The 18,080-nt window shown below is 38.6% G+C and overlaps 3 protein-coding genes across 10 annotated transcripts; all 3 read right to left on the bottom strand.

Annotated features, from left to right (window-relative positions):
* Nucleotides 1-1,172: 1,172 nt before the first annotated feature.
* On the bottom strand, nucleotides 1,173-6,580 carry LOC140035548 (uncharacterized). The gene is made up of 6 exons (XM_072076814.1): nucleotides 6,046-6,580; nucleotides 5,757-5,873; nucleotides 4,958-5,646; nucleotides 4,732-4,891; nucleotides 1,997-4,622; nucleotides 1,173-1,884 (listed from the first exon to the last, which is right to left on the bottom strand). The coding sequence occupies exons 1-6, from the start codon at nucleotides 6,578-6,580 to the stop codon at nucleotides 1,173-1,175; spliced, it is 4,839 nt and encodes a 1,612-aa protein (XP_071932915.1).
* A 1,826-nt stretch (nucleotides 6,581-8,406) lies between these two features.
* LOC140035186 (replication protein A 70 kDa DNA-binding subunit B-like) lies at nucleotides 8,407-12,574 on the bottom strand. Of its 8 annotated transcripts, none has more exons than XM_072075127.1 (14): nucleotides 12,260-12,574; nucleotides 11,953-12,097; nucleotides 11,644-11,784; nucleotides 11,315-11,475; nucleotides 10,781-10,864; nucleotides 10,536-10,696; nucleotides 10,178-10,448; nucleotides 9,991-10,087; nucleotides 9,773-9,897; nucleotides 9,576-9,654; nucleotides 9,350-9,485; nucleotides 9,102-9,262; nucleotides 8,896-9,019; nucleotides 8,407-8,794 (listed from the first exon to the last, which is right to left on the bottom strand). In XM_072075127.1, the coding sequence occupies exons 1-14, from the start codon at nucleotides 12,357-12,359 to the stop codon at nucleotides 8,747-8,749; spliced, it is 1,833 nt and encodes a 610-aa protein (XP_071931228.1). In that variant the 5' UTR covers nucleotides 12,360-12,574; the 3' UTR covers nucleotides 8,407-8,746. The 8 variants fall into 8 exon arrangements, with proteins under 8 accessions (XP_071931228.1, XP_071931223.1, XP_071931224.1 ...); XM_072075122.1 differs by having other exon boundaries at nucleotides 8,407-8,784; nucleotides 12,260-12,569; XM_072075123.1 differs by having other exon boundaries at nucleotides 8,407-8,784; nucleotides 10,805-10,864; nucleotides 12,260-12,568.
* A 1,200-nt stretch (nucleotides 12,575-13,774) lies between these two features.
* LOC140035864 (bax inhibitor 1-like) lies at nucleotides 13,775-16,156 on the bottom strand. The gene is made up of 4 exons (XM_072077249.1): nucleotides 15,887-16,156; nucleotides 15,222-15,369; nucleotides 14,756-14,911; nucleotides 13,775-14,661 (listed from the first exon to the last, which is right to left on the bottom strand). The coding sequence occupies exons 1-4, from the start codon at nucleotides 16,096-16,098 to the stop codon at nucleotides 14,593-14,595; spliced, it is 585 nt and encodes a 194-aa protein (XP_071933350.1). The 5' UTR covers nucleotides 16,099-16,156; the 3' UTR covers nucleotides 13,775-14,592.
* Nucleotides 16,157-18,080: the final 1,924 nt, after the last annotated feature.

The following is an 18,080-nucleotide window of genomic DNA, read 5'->3' as shown; positions in this document are numbered from 1 at the left end:
AACCATCATATGTGACGACCTTAACCCTGCGACATACGACAACAGGAAACTTATCCTTCTGCTGAAGAATTGCCTTTCCTTCGTTTTCGATGAATTCGTTCCAGAGAGATAGTACAACAGGATTCATTCTATGCATAAGGAGAGTAAAAAAGATAACAGTTATTACTGCAGTAAAAGCTGATGCTGCAACAGGAACAGATATATAATTCATGACAAACAGATTCATTGAAGAAGCCAATGCTTAACTCTTCATTGACAAGCACAAATCTCTGCACCGACGAGTCACCAGAATCCTTATGGACTGGAATGATAGAGGATGCATTAACAACAACGCCAATGACATCTACATTAAGGGAAAGAATTTGTTAAACAGCGCCGCCAATGACATCTGCATTGAGGTATTTCGAGTTTTACATAAATATAATATAAAGAAAAATGAGCATTGCACTGACCAACAGTTTCATTCGTAGAGTCTGCATAATGGCCAAGATCTTTATATTCTGTAAAAGTGAATCGAAACGGCAACACACCAGAATCATCTTCATCAATTTCTTCAACAACTGTGTCTGTTCCTATAACCCATTGAAGTTTAAGATCATCAATTCGAAACTTTTCAGCAGTATGCCTAACATCTGCATTAGAGATGCGATATTTTTTGTATAGCCTCAGCTTTGGACCCATCTTTTCTATGGCATAATTAAAAAGTATCCCCTGAACTCTAGCTCCCTGCAAAAGAGAGATCAGTGTGAAGGATTTAACAAGAAAAAAAGAGGAAAGTAAATAAGGAAGAGTTAGGAAAAAAAAGCATAAAGTATATAATATATATTAAACACTGGAAAATTTCTATAGCAGCTGTCGTTAGTATAATAAGGTTACCTTTGAGTCAGCAAGTATGAACTTTTGGTACTTGGTTGGAGTAGAGAACGAAGACCCAATATTCATTTTTTCTTGCACCGTTACTATAGCTGTCCATGATTTCATTCCAGGCTTTATATCATCAATAAACAGAACATCACCCATACTGCATTAAAGATGAAGCAAATCTATATAAAGGTTAAGCCTAAACAAATAACAATAGAAAGTAAATAATAAACGCAGTGAGTGGAATGCAGGCAATATAAAGAATCTTTGTAGGTGAAGCTACAAGTGTGCAAATACCTCAATGCATGTAGTCATCTTTTAGCTAATTCTAGAATTTCCCGGTAAACAACGTTTCGGGTTTTAACCTCAACGACAGTATCATGAAAAGTTGGTGGCATTATCAAAACTTTAACAGCAGTTGCCATCTTAGCGCGAGATAAAGCAACGTATAGTTGGCCATGCGAAAAAACAGGCTCGCGGAGATAGATGCCTACACGATCCAATGTTTGACCTTGCGACTTATTGATGGTCATGGCAAAGCAAAGCTTTATTGGAAACTGAATACGTTTAAAAGGAATTCCAATCTTCTCAGCATCAGATGTTTGCAGTGGAATTCTAGGCAAAACAATTTGTTTGCCTCGATGCTCACCGACTGCAATCTCAGCACAGAGCACATGCTGTTTTAAGCTTCTGCAAATGAGCCTTGTCCCATTACATAATCCTTCTGTAGGATTTAAGTTCCTTAGAAGAATGATAGGACAGTTTTCTTTCAGGACTAATTTATGGGGAGGCAAACCTTTGGGATTTAAAGAATTCAGAAAGTCTTGGTAGTCCCCTTGATCTCTTTCATTTAGAGTTCTATCAGTGCTCATATAAACATAGGCCTGTCCAGGGAATCGATCAATCATCATCTCATTAATATCATCGACACAGGAGTTCTTTGGCGTAAGAACGCATCTGTTGATCATGCTGTATGGATCTAATGAATAAAGGCAGAGATCGGAGAATACAAAATCCACTAACCTGAGTAGGTAAGAATATGATTAGAAGCGTGTGAGTGTGTATATATATATATGTATACACAAAATGCACCTATAAGAGCAGTATGCCTTAAGGATAAATTTTTTTTCCTAACCTGTTCAGTGATTCATTCTTGTTATTGTACCGAATTAATAAATGCTCACATAAAGATATTTTCCCTTCAAGATCTTCAGGTTCACGGCCTTCACCAACTCTAAGAAGGAAATCTGAGTATGGAAGGTCTAAAAGGGCTCGCATATTTTCTGATAAAGAAAGCTTTGTCAGAGTATTCCATAAAAGAGAATTAACAAAGCTAGCTTCGATCTGCTGGTCCCTAGATGCATTTGGTATAACAGGTAGAGTCTGACGAAAATCACCACCAAAAACTACTATTTTACCACCAAAAGGCATATCAGAATCCATCACATCTTTCAGCAATAGATCAAATGCTTCCACAGTATCCTTTTTAGCCATCGAAGCCTCATCCCAGAGAATTAGTTTGGCTAGCGAAATCAGCTTAGCTATAGAGCTCTGCTTGCTGATTTGGCAGGTTCTGCTCGCTGACACATCCAACGGAATCTTGAATCTTGAATGAGCAGTCCTTCCTCCAGGAAGAATAGAAGCAGCAACGCCGGACGATGCAACTGCTATCGCAATATAGCCCTGAGATCTAAGCGTTGCAAGAAGTGAACGATATAAAAACGTTTTGCCAGTCCCCCCAGGACCATCAACAAAAAAGCTCTTACTCCCAGAAGAATAAACCTCAGTTAGAATAACATCGTAAGCATGTTTCTGGGCTTCGTTCAATTTCGAAGATAAGAGCAAGTCTTCTTCCGTGAATGGAATGTTTCTCTCACTCTCTATCTCCTTTGTGAGCCGATCATCACATACAAGAGAAAATCCTTCAGGAACAAGATGGTAGTCACTCACATTCCTTCCCATCTGTTCTAAGATTCTGTTTATCTCTTGGAGAGTACGCATTCTTATTTGATCAGAATCGCAATCAGTCAAATGAGAGTTCCTTTTTAAATCCTGGGAAAGCTCACCCTCGAATCTTTCCCAAAGAAGCCTTGGATTGCTGGGGGAGCAATAGACTAAGAGAACTGCAAACAGAGTTCTGAGCGAGAATGGCATTTGAAATGTTGCTGCATCCGTAAGAGCATCCTCTAAGTACGTATCAGATTGGAGCAAACCCATTTCGAAGGCAGCCTCTCTATATGATAGAGCAAGCTTACCATTGACAGTGAGTAGATCCTCAAATGACGTTGGAGCATGAACATGAGATAGAAGTAATCGAAGATAATAACGTTCTCCCTCAGTTGGGCTAACAGTTACCAATCTGCCAATGACCGACCTCCGCTTCCTGGGAGTCCAGTTTCTTGTTTTGGGAGTCCAGACAAAAAACTCAGGAAAGTCACGGTAAAGGCAATTGAGGTTTTGAGCTATTTTATCGGTCTTATTCATGTGAAAAAATTGTGTAAGCATTGTCTTGCTAAAATCAGCACGGTTCACAACATCAGCAAGGTCAGAATGTTTATGAAATGAAATCATCTGGTGGCCTGGAAGATGTACCTGAAGAGCGTAAACAGAAGGAGTCATTTCATTTAAAGAAAACCTATATATGCGCCAAAAGGCCTCTGCAGCTGCGACCCATCGTCCGGATTGGAAGTCATTGATTTCATCGATGTTTTCAGCAGCAGAACCAGTATTTATATGAAAGCTAATACGGTCGTGCCCCTTGTAGACGTATTTGTATAAATATTTGACTAACCTGACCGTTGAACAAATCTCAACATTCATATGGCAGTCAAATAATGCAAGAAGGTAAGGATTGTACGGAACAACCCAACGGTTGCCAAGTGTTTTATTCCGTACTCTTACAACTCGACCATTTCTCCTCCTTCTATAATGCGGATAGCTATCTTCTGTATGGATAGTGTATTCACTGAAATCCTTGGGATAATGATTTCTGCACGTTCCATTTTTCATGCAAACATTATCTTTGTTCAATTGTCCACAAGGACCATGCATCATGTGTTTGATGACAAGTGAATACAGGTATCTCTGCTTATCAGGATCCGGAATCTCAGCAGAAACAATTTGATCGTAAGCCTCAGGATTCAACGGCTTATATTCATGCTTAAGAATCAGGAGCAAGTGAGCATGAGGTAGACCTCTCTTCTGAAACTCAATAACATAAACAAGAGCCTGGACCTCTCCAAAGATCTTTTTCTTTAGTATCTCAGATTTAAGCATTTCGAATTTTGCTCTAAAAACTCTGGACACCAAATCAGGCCTATCCTGTGCATCTTCTCCATACTTTAGATTTTCCTGAATCTCCTTCCAGTTAGTATTACAAGTCATAGTAATAAAAATATCTGGTCTGCCATACTTTTGAACCAAAGCCATAGCGTCTATGTAACGCCGTCGCATGTCCCTTGGACCTCCAATAAACGAAGCTGGAAGGTACACTCTCCGACCAACCTGGCTTCCTTGCCGCTGACCCACAGATATACTATCTATAACACCCTGTAGAATTTCTGTCCTAACGTCATTCTGTTTTTTCCTATGGAAATCAAGCCTAGATGTTTCAATTTTTACATAGACATCAACAACAAACTGTTGTAAGAGCCTCCTTGCATGCAATAACATGGAACGATCGTTTTCTCTCATCTGGAGTAAGTAACAATAATACTCTCGGGCAGAAACAGTGCGGCGTTCTTTTCTGCCGTTTTCAGAAGCTACACAAAACACGAACATATAACATATATATATATTATCTATAGCTTTATAAAGAATTCACTAAAAGGACAAACCACAGGGCAAGCATATCAGATTAGATAAAACTACCTTCCTGTTCCATGCGAATCAAATCTGAGGCAGTCCGTATTGAAGAAGCATCAATTACATTGGCATCATCAGAAGCATCACGTTTTCGTTTACTTGAGTCACAATTTCTTAGTATCCCATGACGCCAACCACACTCACCGTGAGGAAATAGGAGAGGATACTGCAAAGGATCATAGCAGGAAAAATAGTGATGTATTCGATGGCTGGTGTTTGAGTGTGAATAAACCTGAATTTGTGGACCTTTTTCAAGCGACTCGCCCTCAGATTCTGTCCAGATTGCAGCAACTTGGGATGAGGTTGGTAGATTATAGACCCTTTGATCTAAGCTAGGATTGGAGTTAAGAACAATCTTGTGATTTTCCAGATCTGCCACATCCCGCAAGCTCTTAAAGAATCTAGTGTAAGGATTAGACTCAAGAATACGCATTAAGAGCTTCATAGTACTCTCACGAAGCCTAGGGGAATTACGAAGCCTCGTAGATAGCTCTTCCTCCTCATCAAAAAAATATAACTGTATGCCTGTAGGTTGCTTGCCGGAGGAGATTAAGCTATCTAACAAATGATAAACCTGACCTTGAACGCGAAAGGTATAAACTCCTTTGGTGTTCTTTGTAAGATCATGGTCATACTTTGCACCAAAAGTAGTGAAGGCGACATTATTGTTATAAGTACGGATGTGTTTGCGAAACTCAACACACTCTTCATCTGTACCAGAAAAAAGACGATAAAGACTATAAGGCATGACGGGCACAACAACAGAAACGTCACCACCCGCGCAACAGAATTTTGGAGGTTCCAAGTGAAATCTCTTTGCTCCACAATGTTGACAGTTTGGAGCATTTGGCAAAGCAATAGAATGTTCAGGGATCTTTTCCAAGCGAGAGTACGCGGTGCGCCTAGTTTTTCTTTTTCTCCCTAGCGTGACGGTTAAGCAAAGATTATTTAATAGAGGAGTAAGGAACGAGGTTCGATAGTAAAGACAGTCGCTATAAGCAGACAGAGCAATATTAAGGACGTTCACAAACCTTCTTTAAGAGCATGTGTACTAACAAGGATTTGTGCATTGTTTGCAACACCAGATGATTCCGCTCTACCTAAGTCAATAACACAGGTGCCTTCTTCTATAGGAGGAACAGAAAGAGCTGGCAGAAAAGGATGATGAATGCGATATTGTCACAAGGGTAAGGAAAAAGAGCTGAAAAGAGCAGCAGCCTCCAAAAGTAACGAGGATTGCACCTCGAAAGAGCAACAGAACCAAGCAAAAAGAATAAGCAAACATAGTGAATAAACAGGAACACTGTCAAAGGAATATACCTTGTGACAGTGAAGACACAGCCTGAAGAATCATAGAAGGAGATGGTTCAACAGACGATGATTGCGGGTTAAGCTTAGAAGCCAGTTTGTTTGCGGTAGCATCAAGCATGTCAGCTAACGCATCATCACTGTTGACAAGTACATGGTTATCAGGGGGGAGAGTTCCTGCGGCAGACGGGAAAGCACCTGATTCCTGCAAACCTTTTGAGGCACCGGGCATGCGTTTGCTTTGCCTACTTTTATATACCTTTTTTTGACGAACGGTAGGAGGAGTAGTATGAGAAGGTAGTCGGATATCTTGAGCAAAAGAATCAGAGACGGAAACAAATGAATCCACTTGTTGTGAAGTAGACAAAGGATCTTTTTTATAGTGCACACATTGCTCTAACTGAGATGCACCGAGAGCGTCAGTAGCAGAAGAATGGCCAGTACATTTTTTTTCCGCGTAGGCATCTCGCCTACGCTGCAACAAGGCATCCTTTTTCCCCTTGTCCATCTTAGCATAACGCATACGGCGAACAGAGTTGCGGTCCATGGAGTTAGGAATCAAGATCTAGCTTATAATAATGTAATAACACAGAACAAGTTTTAGATAAACAAATATAGAATTATCAGCATATAAGGGCGGTTTGCGCAATCATAAAGATCATAATAATCACTATACCTGAGATAAAGACACAAACTGAAAGTAAGGACAAGAGCCGGAAGCAGTCAAAAGAAGCTACACTGCAAAAGAGCAAAGAAGTGAGGAAAAAGGATCACCACAACCGCTAGCACTAAGTCAAAACAATGGTAAAAGAACGGGGGAAAAAGGAAAAAGGATGAATACACAGAGCAAAGCATAAGAGCAGTATACCCGAGGAAAGAGAATAGCAGGATTAAGAACAATGGATTCTGAATAGACAAAGGCTCAGCAACAAAGTAAACGGTGATATACCCTAGAGAAACATGTTATCGAAAGAAACAGAGCAGAGCAAGCGAGAGCTTTTGTATAAAGTCAAAAAGAAAGGCCGTGCTGGAAGAAAATTTACCAAATAGTAGATCGAAGAGTTTTTTTTCTCGTAGGCGGCTATCAATATTGCACGAAAACAGAAGCGAACTACAGCTTCTGCATACGTAGGAATGGGAAAAAAACCACAGGGCAAACGAGTCTCATGAACAAACTAAACGGTCATATACGCTGCAGGTACCCGGCAGCAAAAGAAACAGAGCACAGAAAACGAAAGTTTTTTGTATAAAGGTAAAAAAAGAAAGGTGAGCTGAGACAAAGCTAAAAAGGCAGCTGAGTGCTGAGTTTTTTTTTTTTTACCTTACACGGCTATCAATATTGCATGAAAACAGAAAGGAATTGACAGCGGATACAGTGAAAATGGTATAACAAGGCACAAGAGCTCAGCAATGTGGCGGGAAAAAAGGCTGGCCCGGTAGAACAGGAGAGTATACAAAAGCAAAGTCAACACAACAAAGAAATGATATTAACAAAGAAACGAGATCTTATAGGGATAGTCGTGTATCAATTCGGGACAACAGCTTTTTTTTTTTTCGAGGGGAAAAAAAAAATTAGGTCACTGCATGAATCGTCCAAGTAGCAAATTGCATGAATCGTCCAATAAACAACCCAGTTAACAACGGCATTATTGCATTTTGAAGGAAAGCACACTGCCCAAAGAGCAAGAAGGCGCCAGAATCAAGAGTCGCGAACAAAAGCGAAAGTAAGGGAAGCGCACAGGAAAGATCAAAAAAAATGAAGACCTGTTAAATCTTTCTTTCCTTACACACGTACCTACGTTGCATGAAAAGAGCAATGCGGTGCATGGAAAGAGCAATGCACGGACAGTGCATGGAGGGATATCAATCTAATAAGGTCCTAAGAGCTACGTTTGGAGAAAAGACAGCTGGTCAGATACAATTGCAAAGTAGTCCAAAGGGAAATTACCCAAAGCGATAATTTTTTTTGGGAAAAAAGATAAATCGGCGCAGAAAAGTTCTTTTCCTCCAACGCAAATAGGCAATTAGAATTCAAGCTTAATGCGCAAAGGATAATATGGTATTTTGAAGGGCAGGAAAACTTTCTTTAAAGACCAAAGTAAAGACCATTGAATACCGATCTTGGGCCACGAAATTCAAGACTAATGCGCAGAGGATAATATGCTATCTTGAAGGGCAGTACTATTTTTTTTAAAGGCAAAACAAAGACCATTGATTACCAATTAGCTTGATATAAAATGTTGCCTAGCATCCAAGGGGGAAAAATGCATTTACAAATATAACACTTCGTAAGGCCAAGAACAAGAGCAAGGCTTCCCATGTTCATAAAAAATAAAAAGAGGGAATGGTTAATACACGCGGCCCAATCGAATATAAACAAACAGAAACTTTCAATAGCCATACATATAGAGGAAAAGACAGATACAAAAAATAGAACAACATTTCCTGGCTAAGAACAAGATCAGAGGCAATTTCCTGTAGGAAGAACAATTTCCTGTTGGCCACATAGGTAGTTAATTACAAGAGGCAAGCATAACTAATTGAATAGTACATAAAACCTAAGAGCTATTACAAAATATGAGTTTATAGACGCTCGAGAGACAAAAAATAGCTCGACTAAGCTGGGTAGCAGGCAACAACAGTGTATCTAGTTGTGGTCTCTGTTCTGATCACATCAGTAGAACGCTTAATGTAGAGCAAGAGCTTTGAGCGTTTAATTTGCCGAGACACACGGCAGTACAACGCAAAATTCTGTAAGAAACTGAAAACCTCATCAATAACAATGGAAATGAACGACAAGCAACATAAAGGAGCGACCATCAAATTAAAGTATGCATACACAAGAAAAGAGCAGCACACTACCTCATCATCAGTAGACGCATACATGTAAACGGCACTAACACCAATTAGCCTCTCAGCTTCAGCGCCCAGCGCAATAACATTCACATACCCAGTATCATCATGAACAGTAAGCCTAATCCATGCTCTGCTCTTAAAAACAGCACCATGAAAAACCAAAACAAGGAAGACAGAAATCCTGTGATAACTAATGAAAAAACAGAACGCACCTAGGGAAAGCATATATTCCCAGGCCACAAGAAAGACATAGAGTTCCAAGGGTTGTAGCATAATCATAGAGTTCATAACAATGGGGACATGCCATATGCCAAGAGCGAGCACAAGGCCAAGCAACCTCAACATGGCCCTTAATCCACGCATTTCCCCAATCCTGACATCCAACGACTGAAAATGAAGGAAGGGAACAACAGGATAAAGAAAAGACACCAAAGCAACAAGAAACAATAAAAGCACTAACGAAGGGGTCACAGGACAGAACATCGGCAATGGTAGTAACAGTGAGATCACGAACAGGGGGGAGCAAGACAGTAGGGTCCAAGTAAGCGCGCTCGTCAAAAACCAAACGAACCAACTCAGAAATGTTATCAGTACACCTAAATGCAAAAACAAAACAAGAGGGTACACAGCTTAGGAAAAGACCCATCCTATACACCAGAGAAACAAACAAAAGAAGCAACACTTACCAAGCATCAAGCAACTTTGCCTCCAAAACATCAGGACAAACAAGAACAATAGATGAGGGATGAATCGACAAAGACAAACCTAAGGAAAAAAGAGACAAACCAAACCAGCAAACACCCAACAGTAAAGAACAGTAGATCCGCATAAAAGAGACCAAAAAAGATAAAAAGAAAACCAACAAAGAAAGGGAAAAGCATACATTTTTTTGTAGTCACCCTAACCCTGATAGCAATGATAATAGGCATAGCATGCATTAAATTTTCGATAGCTCGCCCCTCAATAGATTCATAGTCACCAAATAGGGTCAAGATGATGGGACGCTTCCTACATCAGCGACACAAATAAAAGAAGAAGATCATAAGAGCAACAAAACAAAGAGCAAGGAAAAAAAAAATGTAGACAGAGTAACATGATTACCCCTGGTCAACTATAATAATATCTCTCTCACGGCGAAGGATTCCTTCCACATAAACGTCCCGTGCAGGCAAAGAATTAACCACCACCCCCATGATATCTAGGTTCATGCAAGACAAAAAACAGAGTGAATGAAGCGAAAACAAACAACGAATAAAAAAAAAGCAAGAAAAGGGAAGAGAGAACCTACTTATGAGGTTATTAGTGTCAGCAACAAAGTGCAAAGAATCGTAAGAGCGCAGGCCAAAATAAAAAGGCAGAACAGGAAGCCCAACATCAGTAGCCTCTCTAATAGAAGTATCAGAATTAATCACCCAGTAAAAGGGATAAAAACAATCTGGGGGGAGCTCGGCAAGCCGGCGGATCTCAGCATTCGATATATAATACTTCCTAAATGGAAGAAGAAGCCCATCCACACAAGGAACGTTGTCATCATAAACAATGGCAGACACTTTAATACCCTAATTGGAAAATTATATTAGACAGCGAAGCAAGCACAAAAATGACAGCATCAAATAAGCATGCATCAAGAAACAAATCAAAGGCACCTGCGAATCGCCAAACCGAAATAAACGGAACGACTTCGAAATCGATCCATGGCTAGCAACCTTGACACGATCAGCCTCAACAACATGAACCAAGGTCATCCAACCACGTGTAGATTCAGAGACATTTGATATGCGAAGAAGCTTAGGCGCAGCAGCAACGGCTGAAGCAATAGCAGCAATAAGATAAATATATAGGACAAGCATACCCAAAGGCAACTAAGACAGAACCTATAAAACATAAAAACCTGAAGATGCGTCAAAAGGCTCACATGGAATGGCACCAAGCTCGGGTACAAAACTAACAGTGGAAGCAGCAGCAGTTGCCATTCCTGCAAAACAAAAAGGCACAGATAAGACCGTACGAAAAGACGATGACCAAAAAAAATAAGCGGGAAAAAACAGTACCTTTACGCAAAAAAATTACAAAATAACAAAATAACGCAAAAAAATTAAAAGACAAGAACAACAATCGTAAAATAGGCAAAGAGGGGAAAAATGGAAAAGGCACAGAAGAAAATTCCGACAAAAGATCAACCTTTGCAGGAACGCAAACAGCTAGAAGAGGAAGCCTAGAAAATAAAATTAAAAAAAAACACCTGTAAAACTTAGCATGCAAGCGAAAATACAACAAAAAAAGGAAAAAAGCACAGAAGAAATTTCCTACAAAAAAGTAAGGTTGAAGAACGCAAAAAGTTGGGAGAGGAACCCTAGAAAAATATCATAATCATTAAAAGGAAGAGCCAAAAAACTGAGATAGGAAGGAGAAAAAGGAATCGTACCTCCAATTGCTGGGTAGAAAAGAAAAAATCTCAGGTAAAGCACGTGGGAAAAACGAGGGTGCATTAATGAGATACCTCCAATTGCTGGGCAGAAGAGAAGAAATCCCAGGTAAAGGACGGAGGCCATAAATCCAAAGGATAAAATCCATCGTGTAATACGCCTTACTCCAATTAATAAGAAAAAGATTCTCAACACACTCATTCATAACCACAGCAGACGGAGAAGGAAAAAATGGAAAAGCATGCGGGTGTATCGATGAGGTGAGATGAAAAGAGGTGAAAGGGAAGAGCCAAAAAACTGAGATAGGAAGGAGAAAAAGGAATCGTACCTCCAATTGCTGGGTAGAAAAGAAAAAATCTCAGGTAAAGCACGTGGGAAAAACGAGGGTGCATTAATGAGATACCTCCAATTGCTGGGCAGAAGAGAAGAAATCCCAGGAAAAGGACATAAAATCCATCGTGTAATACGCCTTACTCCAATTAATAAGAAAAAGATTCTCAACACACTCATTCATAACCACAGCAGACGGAGAAGGAAAAAATGGAAAAGCATGCGGGTGTATCGATGAGGTGAGATGAAAAGAGGTGAAAGGGAAGAGCCAAAAAACTGAGATAGGAAGGAGAAAAAGGAATCGTACCTCCAATTGCTGGGTAGAAAAGAAAAAATCTCAGGTAAAGCACGTGGGAAAAACGAGGGTGCATTAATGAGATACCTCCAATTGCTGGGCAGAAGAGAAGAAATCCCAGGAAAAGGACATAAAATCCATCGTGTAATACGCCTTACTCCAATTAATAAGAAAACGATTCTCAACACACTCATTCATAACCACAGCAGACGGAGAAGGAAAAAATGGAAAAGCATGCGGGTGTATCGATGAGGTGAGATGAAAAGAGGTGAAAGGGAAGATATTAAGAAAGAACCAGAGCAGTGCATTAATGAGATACCTCCAATTGCTGGGTAGAAGAGAAGAAATCTCAGGTAAAAGACGGAGGCCATAAATCCAAAGGATAAAATCCATCGTCTAATAAAAAAATGGAAAAGCATGCGAGTGCATCGATGAGATGAGATGAAAAGAGGTGAAAGGGAAGATATGAAAAGAGGTGAAAGGGAAGATATTAAGAAAAAGAACCAGAGGAGACGGAAAAGCAGGTGGGTGCATTAATGAGATGAGACGAGACGGAAAGGGAAGATAAAGAAAAAAAAAAAGAACCACGTGAGGACCTTCCTTCGGCACGTGAGGACGACGAAAAGCTTATGAACAGTAACCATCCTTCGGCTGTTAGTCTTATATGTTGACCAAATTTTATTACTAATCTAATCTTCTTGACCCCATCCCCTAATAAGGAGTAATGTCCTCCATACTTTCTAAATCAAATTCTTTAAACTCAATCAAATTCTCGTACCACTATTATTAACATAGGAGGTTTCAGACTCACGAGTATCCATCCAAAATAAAAGCATAAAACTCTTTTTCTCAACCCTACAATGCTATTCCCCCATATAACCACATGCACAATGAGTTCCCGTTCAATGCAGTATGACAAAATCAAAACTAAAAGTCCGGAAAGAGTTAATTGAATGAACAAGTGATGGAGAGTTCTGTACAAACTAATAATTCCAATTTTGCTACATTTGTGGTGAGTTTATCCTTTTTTATTTTTAATAAAAAAAGAGAGCATCAGAAAGAGAAAGTTACCGCAATTGGAATGGAGATGAACAATCAAAATTTTAGATTTTACTTTCGTGTTTGGTGATAATTCCAATTTCCTTGGATTTGTAGTGAGTTTTTCTTTTATTTTTTTTTTATTTTTCTTAATAAAAAGGAAAGTATCACAAAGAGAAAATTATTGCAATTCAAACGGAGATGAAAGTCAAATTTTAGATTTTGCTCCCATCTTTGGCAAATATCGTCAGATTGATGTTAAGTGTTCAAGACTTTTTTGGACAGCAGAGTGACAAACAAAGACAGAGTAGAGCATTATAATAAAAAATGAGAAGATAGATTCAGAGTAGAGTATTATAGTTGTGTAGGGGATTTTTGGACTATTCGAATGACTAATGAAGGGTTTTCCCCTTTTTCTCATTTTCATTTGAATTTGATGGGATGGATAACAGAAAAGGTTGTTATGGAAATAAAGTATGAAATTGAATCATTTTAAGAATATTTTTTGTGAAGAGAGGCAAATAACTCCTGTTTTTGGGTTCTGGTTCTAAAAAAAAAAAAAAAAAAAATGGATTGTGGTCAATTGGGTTGTCTGTTATGTAGTTGCATTGCAGATTGATTGAGTTCCAAATGGAAAACCTATAAAGTGCAAATTTATTTTCCTCAAAATATTGCCAAATATAAATACTCCTGTATCTTAACATCTCATCATCTTTACTTTTGAGAATATGGAGTTATCTTAACACATAATGTAAGATTCACTTTATCACGATATTATAATGTTTGAAATACCTATAGCTGTATACGACTAAAAGGATATCTAACTTCCTCTTCTTTTTTTTTTTTTTTTTGGAGGAACTAGGGGCAATTTTTGCCGACTGACTTGATATAGTTCAGGTCTTTATGGTTGTGCCGGCCAAGTTTCCATCACCAACCTTTAAACAGTTTCCCCAGTCATAGACGATCATAGAACTTTGATATCTACTTCCAACATTTTCATTGCATCCAAACTCCCTAGTCACATGAGCACATAAAATCCCAACAATCTGTGTCCTGCAGCCTTTGAATATGCATTTGCTGAATTCCCTTCTCAATTCCTTCAGCAAAGCACAATCAAAACCTGATTCAGTTTCCCTGATTTCACCGTTTTCCGAGCCCAATCAGTCACTAAAACCGCGGTAGAAGATTCCGTAGAAAGCAAAGAAAGAGATGTCTTCCCACACATTGTCTTCAAAACAACCATAGCAGGAGTAAATACTACTGTTGTTGAACCAACATTAGGACCAAATCATATAATTGAGAAGCAATCAGATAATTGAGATATGAAAGAAAGAAAAGAAACCAAAACAAAACAACTGTACCAAAAGCTCGTAGCTGGATTATCAATGATTCTAGCGTTAAAACTATCTTAAAAAAAAAAGTTTCATAAGCATTTTCCTGAAGAATCACAGTCCTCTGACGAATTAATGCATGGTGCAGAGAATATAGACGATTGCAGGCTGAAAGTATCGAGCCAAAAAGTCAATTTTCTTATCATGATCTTTTCCTTGCTATACAGAATGGTTAATTGATCTCTACTAACAGATCGAGCCCTTTTGCAGAATAAGAGAAAATTTAGTCTCCTTGTGCGAGATTTAGCAAGCAGGTATACAGATTTCTCAGCTCCGAAGCTAGTTTTCTCAGCTGCATCCACAAGAAACATCAAGGAAGAAGGCAAAGTGGATTAGAAAGCAAAGTGCTGGTAGACACATAGACACACACACACACACACACTTACTGTAATTCGGCCAAGATGGAAAGTAAATGGAATGATGTCAAGGAAGAAGGCAACACAATGTTGCGTATAGTAGTTATCTCCACGGCGAGCTCGTACAACAATCTCCTGACTGTATGCAACCACATACCCTATGAGCCAGAGGAACTTGTAATTCATCTGCATCCATTATACGCACGCACGTATAAGAAGTCACATCTTTTTTCAGATGAACATTGAATATGTTTAAATACCAACATTGAATATGTTTCCAACGATCATAAAAAAGTTCCGCCAAATTTCCTGCTTATACTACTTCTACTTGTTTTAATTATGTTCGAACAGAGATTTGCTGCACATAATGCCATATGATCAACATACTACGATTAGAAGATAAGTTTACTGTCACGATGCTAAACTGGTCTTTTAGACTGCAAGTAATGCACCTCTAGCAAACAACTGTTGGAAGAATTGTATTGGTTTTATTTACCTGAAAGGTGACTGAACCAGCACACAACATAGCAGCTGAAGGCGTTACACCAAAAACATACATTTCAAGCCTATCCCGTCTGTCTTTAGTTACCACTCCAAAACACAAGAAGATTGCAGCAGCTCCGGATGTAGCAAGGAGAACGTCTCTGCGAATCAATGAAATTCAATTTACATTCTGGATTGTATTGACTAATAAATGAAGTTGCAAATCCTTCTGTTCTATCTTCCGTTGCCGGGCCTAATCATGTGCAGGAAATTTTGTTCCAGAAGGAGCAAAACTACTGTAAAGAACAGATGCATGCATATCTATTGCATTAAGATTTTCGTTTGGACAATAATTTTCGTCCAGTTCAACTTTCTTGCACTGAATAATCAACCGAGATCTGTTTGGTTAAAGAACAGAAGGCAGGAGCTAAGACTGGGATAAGTTCCGTTAATAAGACTGTGGCAAGGGCCATGACAACCGGAAGCTAAGTAATTAACATATTCCATGACGGAGTAAACCTTTAATCCCTGAGGGATAGTTGAGTACCGCACAAGGACTAAGATGACACTAAAATTAGTTACTGTCAATAATCAATATACAGTGTTGGACGAGATACAACAACAGTTCAAGAAAAGATATACTGCCAGCCAAGAGATGAAGCTAATATATATATTTACCGTCTATCAGCTGGGATGAGAGAGTTAATCAGACTGCCATCTGGGGCTCCTTTAAGAAGTCCAGCAGCTGCTTTATCCATTGCAATGAGGGGGCCAATCTGAGGACCAACATTTAAGGCCCCATTGAAGACCGTATTCTTTCCTTCACCAATTGTGCCGAGAAGGTCAACCACTGGAGCCAAAGAAACTCCGATGCAAAATCCAATTACCATCAAGAGAGTGACTCTTTGTCTCTGTGTTAACGAAAAGAGAAACAATGACACAGTTTAATTAGTCTGAGATAATTAACAGCACGCGATTGGAAAGTACTAAAAGGAAGCTTGGTTATGTAAAGGGCTGATTAGAAGCAACAGTAGCGAAATTAAACCTCTTTCCATGGGTTTGTCCGCCAAAACCATGCAGAGCTTCCTATGATTCCAAGAAACGTGACTACGCCCCCAAGATTGGCATGGATATCCAGCGCATATCCAAGAGACATGCATGTTAGAGCAGCAAAAAGTGTGAGGTAAACCTGCATTGATTAGTCGATCAATTAAAGAATCAAATCAGTCTTTTTATAGAGTTTATAAATGGAAAATCAGTCTTTTTCATAAGACATTTAAGACGAGCAGAACACAAATGCGATCAAAACTGGACACTGGTAGATACAACCTCCGTGAAAATGATTACCATATGATCAAGTTCAAAAACCAGTCCATGATCATTAGATGTCAAATGATCAGTAAAGAAAAAAATGAACGAGACTATATAAAAGATTACTCAGCTTAAATTCACTTCCTTAATTCGTTGATAAGAGTAAAAATATCGCGAAGACAATAAACTTAATTTTGATTCACTCACGTCACATCATCAATTTTACTTGGTGGACTTTTCAAATCAACAGGCAATAATAATACTGATCATGGTCAACAAATAAGTAATAATCTTTTCTTCGTTTTCTTTCTGTTGCTGATCATAATCAAGAAAACCAATCATTTCTTTATGTAATTATTCACATTTTGCATGCATGCAATCATCCAATGACAAAACCTACGTACTCCAGGCTCCAGCACTCTCTGTTTTTACCCCTAACAAAACTCATCAAGAATTTCTTTCAGATAACAAAAACCCACAAAATGACTATCACATCCAACTTTACGGTTCTTCTGCTCGAAGAGTCGTGTTCCAGAGATCATGAAACATCCTCAAGAACTAGCTAGTCTCGAGATTATTCTAATTAACTGAAACAGAGAACAAAACTACCCAAGTAATAAAAATTCCACCACTATTTTCCTCCATCAATTCCAACATTTTCCCGGCAAGATAATCCGGCAACTTATTTTTTGTGCAGTAGTGTAAAAATTTTCAAAAAACCCAGAAGAATAAGCATAGCAAGATCAGAAATATACTAACAAAATTAAAAAAGAAAAAAGAAATTGATGATTACTTTGGAGAGGTGAGCATGGATGAAGGGAGAGACTTCTTCAAGGTCCATCAAATTCTCGTACGTGAAGTCCCTGTTCAAGCGATTTGTTGCTGCCGCCAATGCACGGTTTCCCCACGGCATGATTCTTATGGGTAAGTATTGAGTATGAAATGAAACTGAAGTCTGCAGAGAAAGAATGGAGATGGCTGAGGAGGTTGGAAGGTGGTTAATATCGTTGCTTTCAGGAAGCAAAATAAGAGTAGAATACAAGAAGATTTTGATTGCCCTTTTCTTGGCGGTTATTATAGTTTCGCTTATTTATGGGCTGAGATAAAGATATATTTTGGGGTGTGGTGAAATTCGTTGGGGGTATTCTTGGGAAAGTGGGAACGAGTTACTTGTTGCGATTTCGCGGGAATGAGCTGAGCTGGTTGAGTTTTTCAAATTCATGCTATGCAGCAAAAAATTGCGTACTTTCTTATGAACTATTATTAATAACTCACATATTTTGCACAAGAATATAAAACTAGTAATAATTTACGTGCTTTATATGTGAATATATTTTTTAAAAAATATATAACACTTAATATACTAAATTTATATATAAAACCTTTATTATTGGGATAAATATAAACAAAAAAACTATATAACGAATAAAATTAAACAGTTAGTAGTTGTACAAAATGTTTATTGTATACAAAGCAATTAAACATTTGTTATGCATTCTACAATTACAAAAACTTTGAAAATGGAAGATCATCATATTTAAACTAAATTGTCATTATTATA

This window comes from Coffea arabica, chromosome 2c (assembly GCF_036785885.1).
Source record: "Coffea arabica cultivar ET-39 chromosome 2c, Coffea Arabica ET-39 HiFi, whole genome shotgun sequence".
Taxonomy (NCBI): domain Eukaryota; kingdom Viridiplantae; phylum Streptophyta; class Magnoliopsida; order Gentianales; family Rubiaceae; genus Coffea; species Coffea arabica.
The sequence above is the reverse complement of the archived record's forward strand: the minus strand, read 5'-3'. Positions and strand labels throughout refer to the sequence as shown.

Coding starts and splice junctions, on each gene's coding strand:
- LOC140035548 (XM_072076814.1), bottom strand. CDS start 6,580: ATGGACCGCAACTCTGTTCGCCGTATGCGTTATGCTAAGATGGACAAG. Junction 4,892..4,957: donor AAAAAGGTCCACAAATTCAG/GTTTATTCACAC, acceptor GATCCTTTGCAG/TATCCTCTCCTATTTCCTCA. Junction 1,885..1,996: donor AAGAATGAATCACTGAACAG/GTTAGGAAAAAA, acceptor TTACCTACTCAG/GTTAGTGGATTTTGTATTCT.
- LOC140035186 (XM_072075122.1), bottom strand. CDS start 12,359: ATGCTTTTCCATTTTTTTATTAGACGATGGATTTTATCCTTTGGATTT. Junction 9,655..9,772: donor TAGGGTGACTACAAAAAAAT/GTATGCTTTTCC, acceptor TTTTTTCCTTAG/GTTTGTCTTTGTCGATTCAT. Junction 9,263..9,349: donor TTCTGTCCTGTGACCCCTTC/GTTAGTGCTTTT, acceptor GTTGGATGTCAG/GATTGGGGAAATGCGTGGAT.
- LOC140035864 (XM_072077249.1), bottom strand. CDS start 16,098: ATGGTAATTGGATTTTGCATCGGAGTTTCTTTGGCTCCAGTGGTTGAC. Junction 15,370..15,886: donor CTCATCCCAGCTGATAGACG/GTAAATATATAT, acceptor ATTGATTCGCAG/AGACGTTCTCCTTGCTACAT. Junction 14,662..14,755: donor TCCATCTTGGCCGAATTACA/GTAAGTGTGTGT, acceptor TTGTGGATGCAG/CTGAGAAAACTAGCTTCGGA.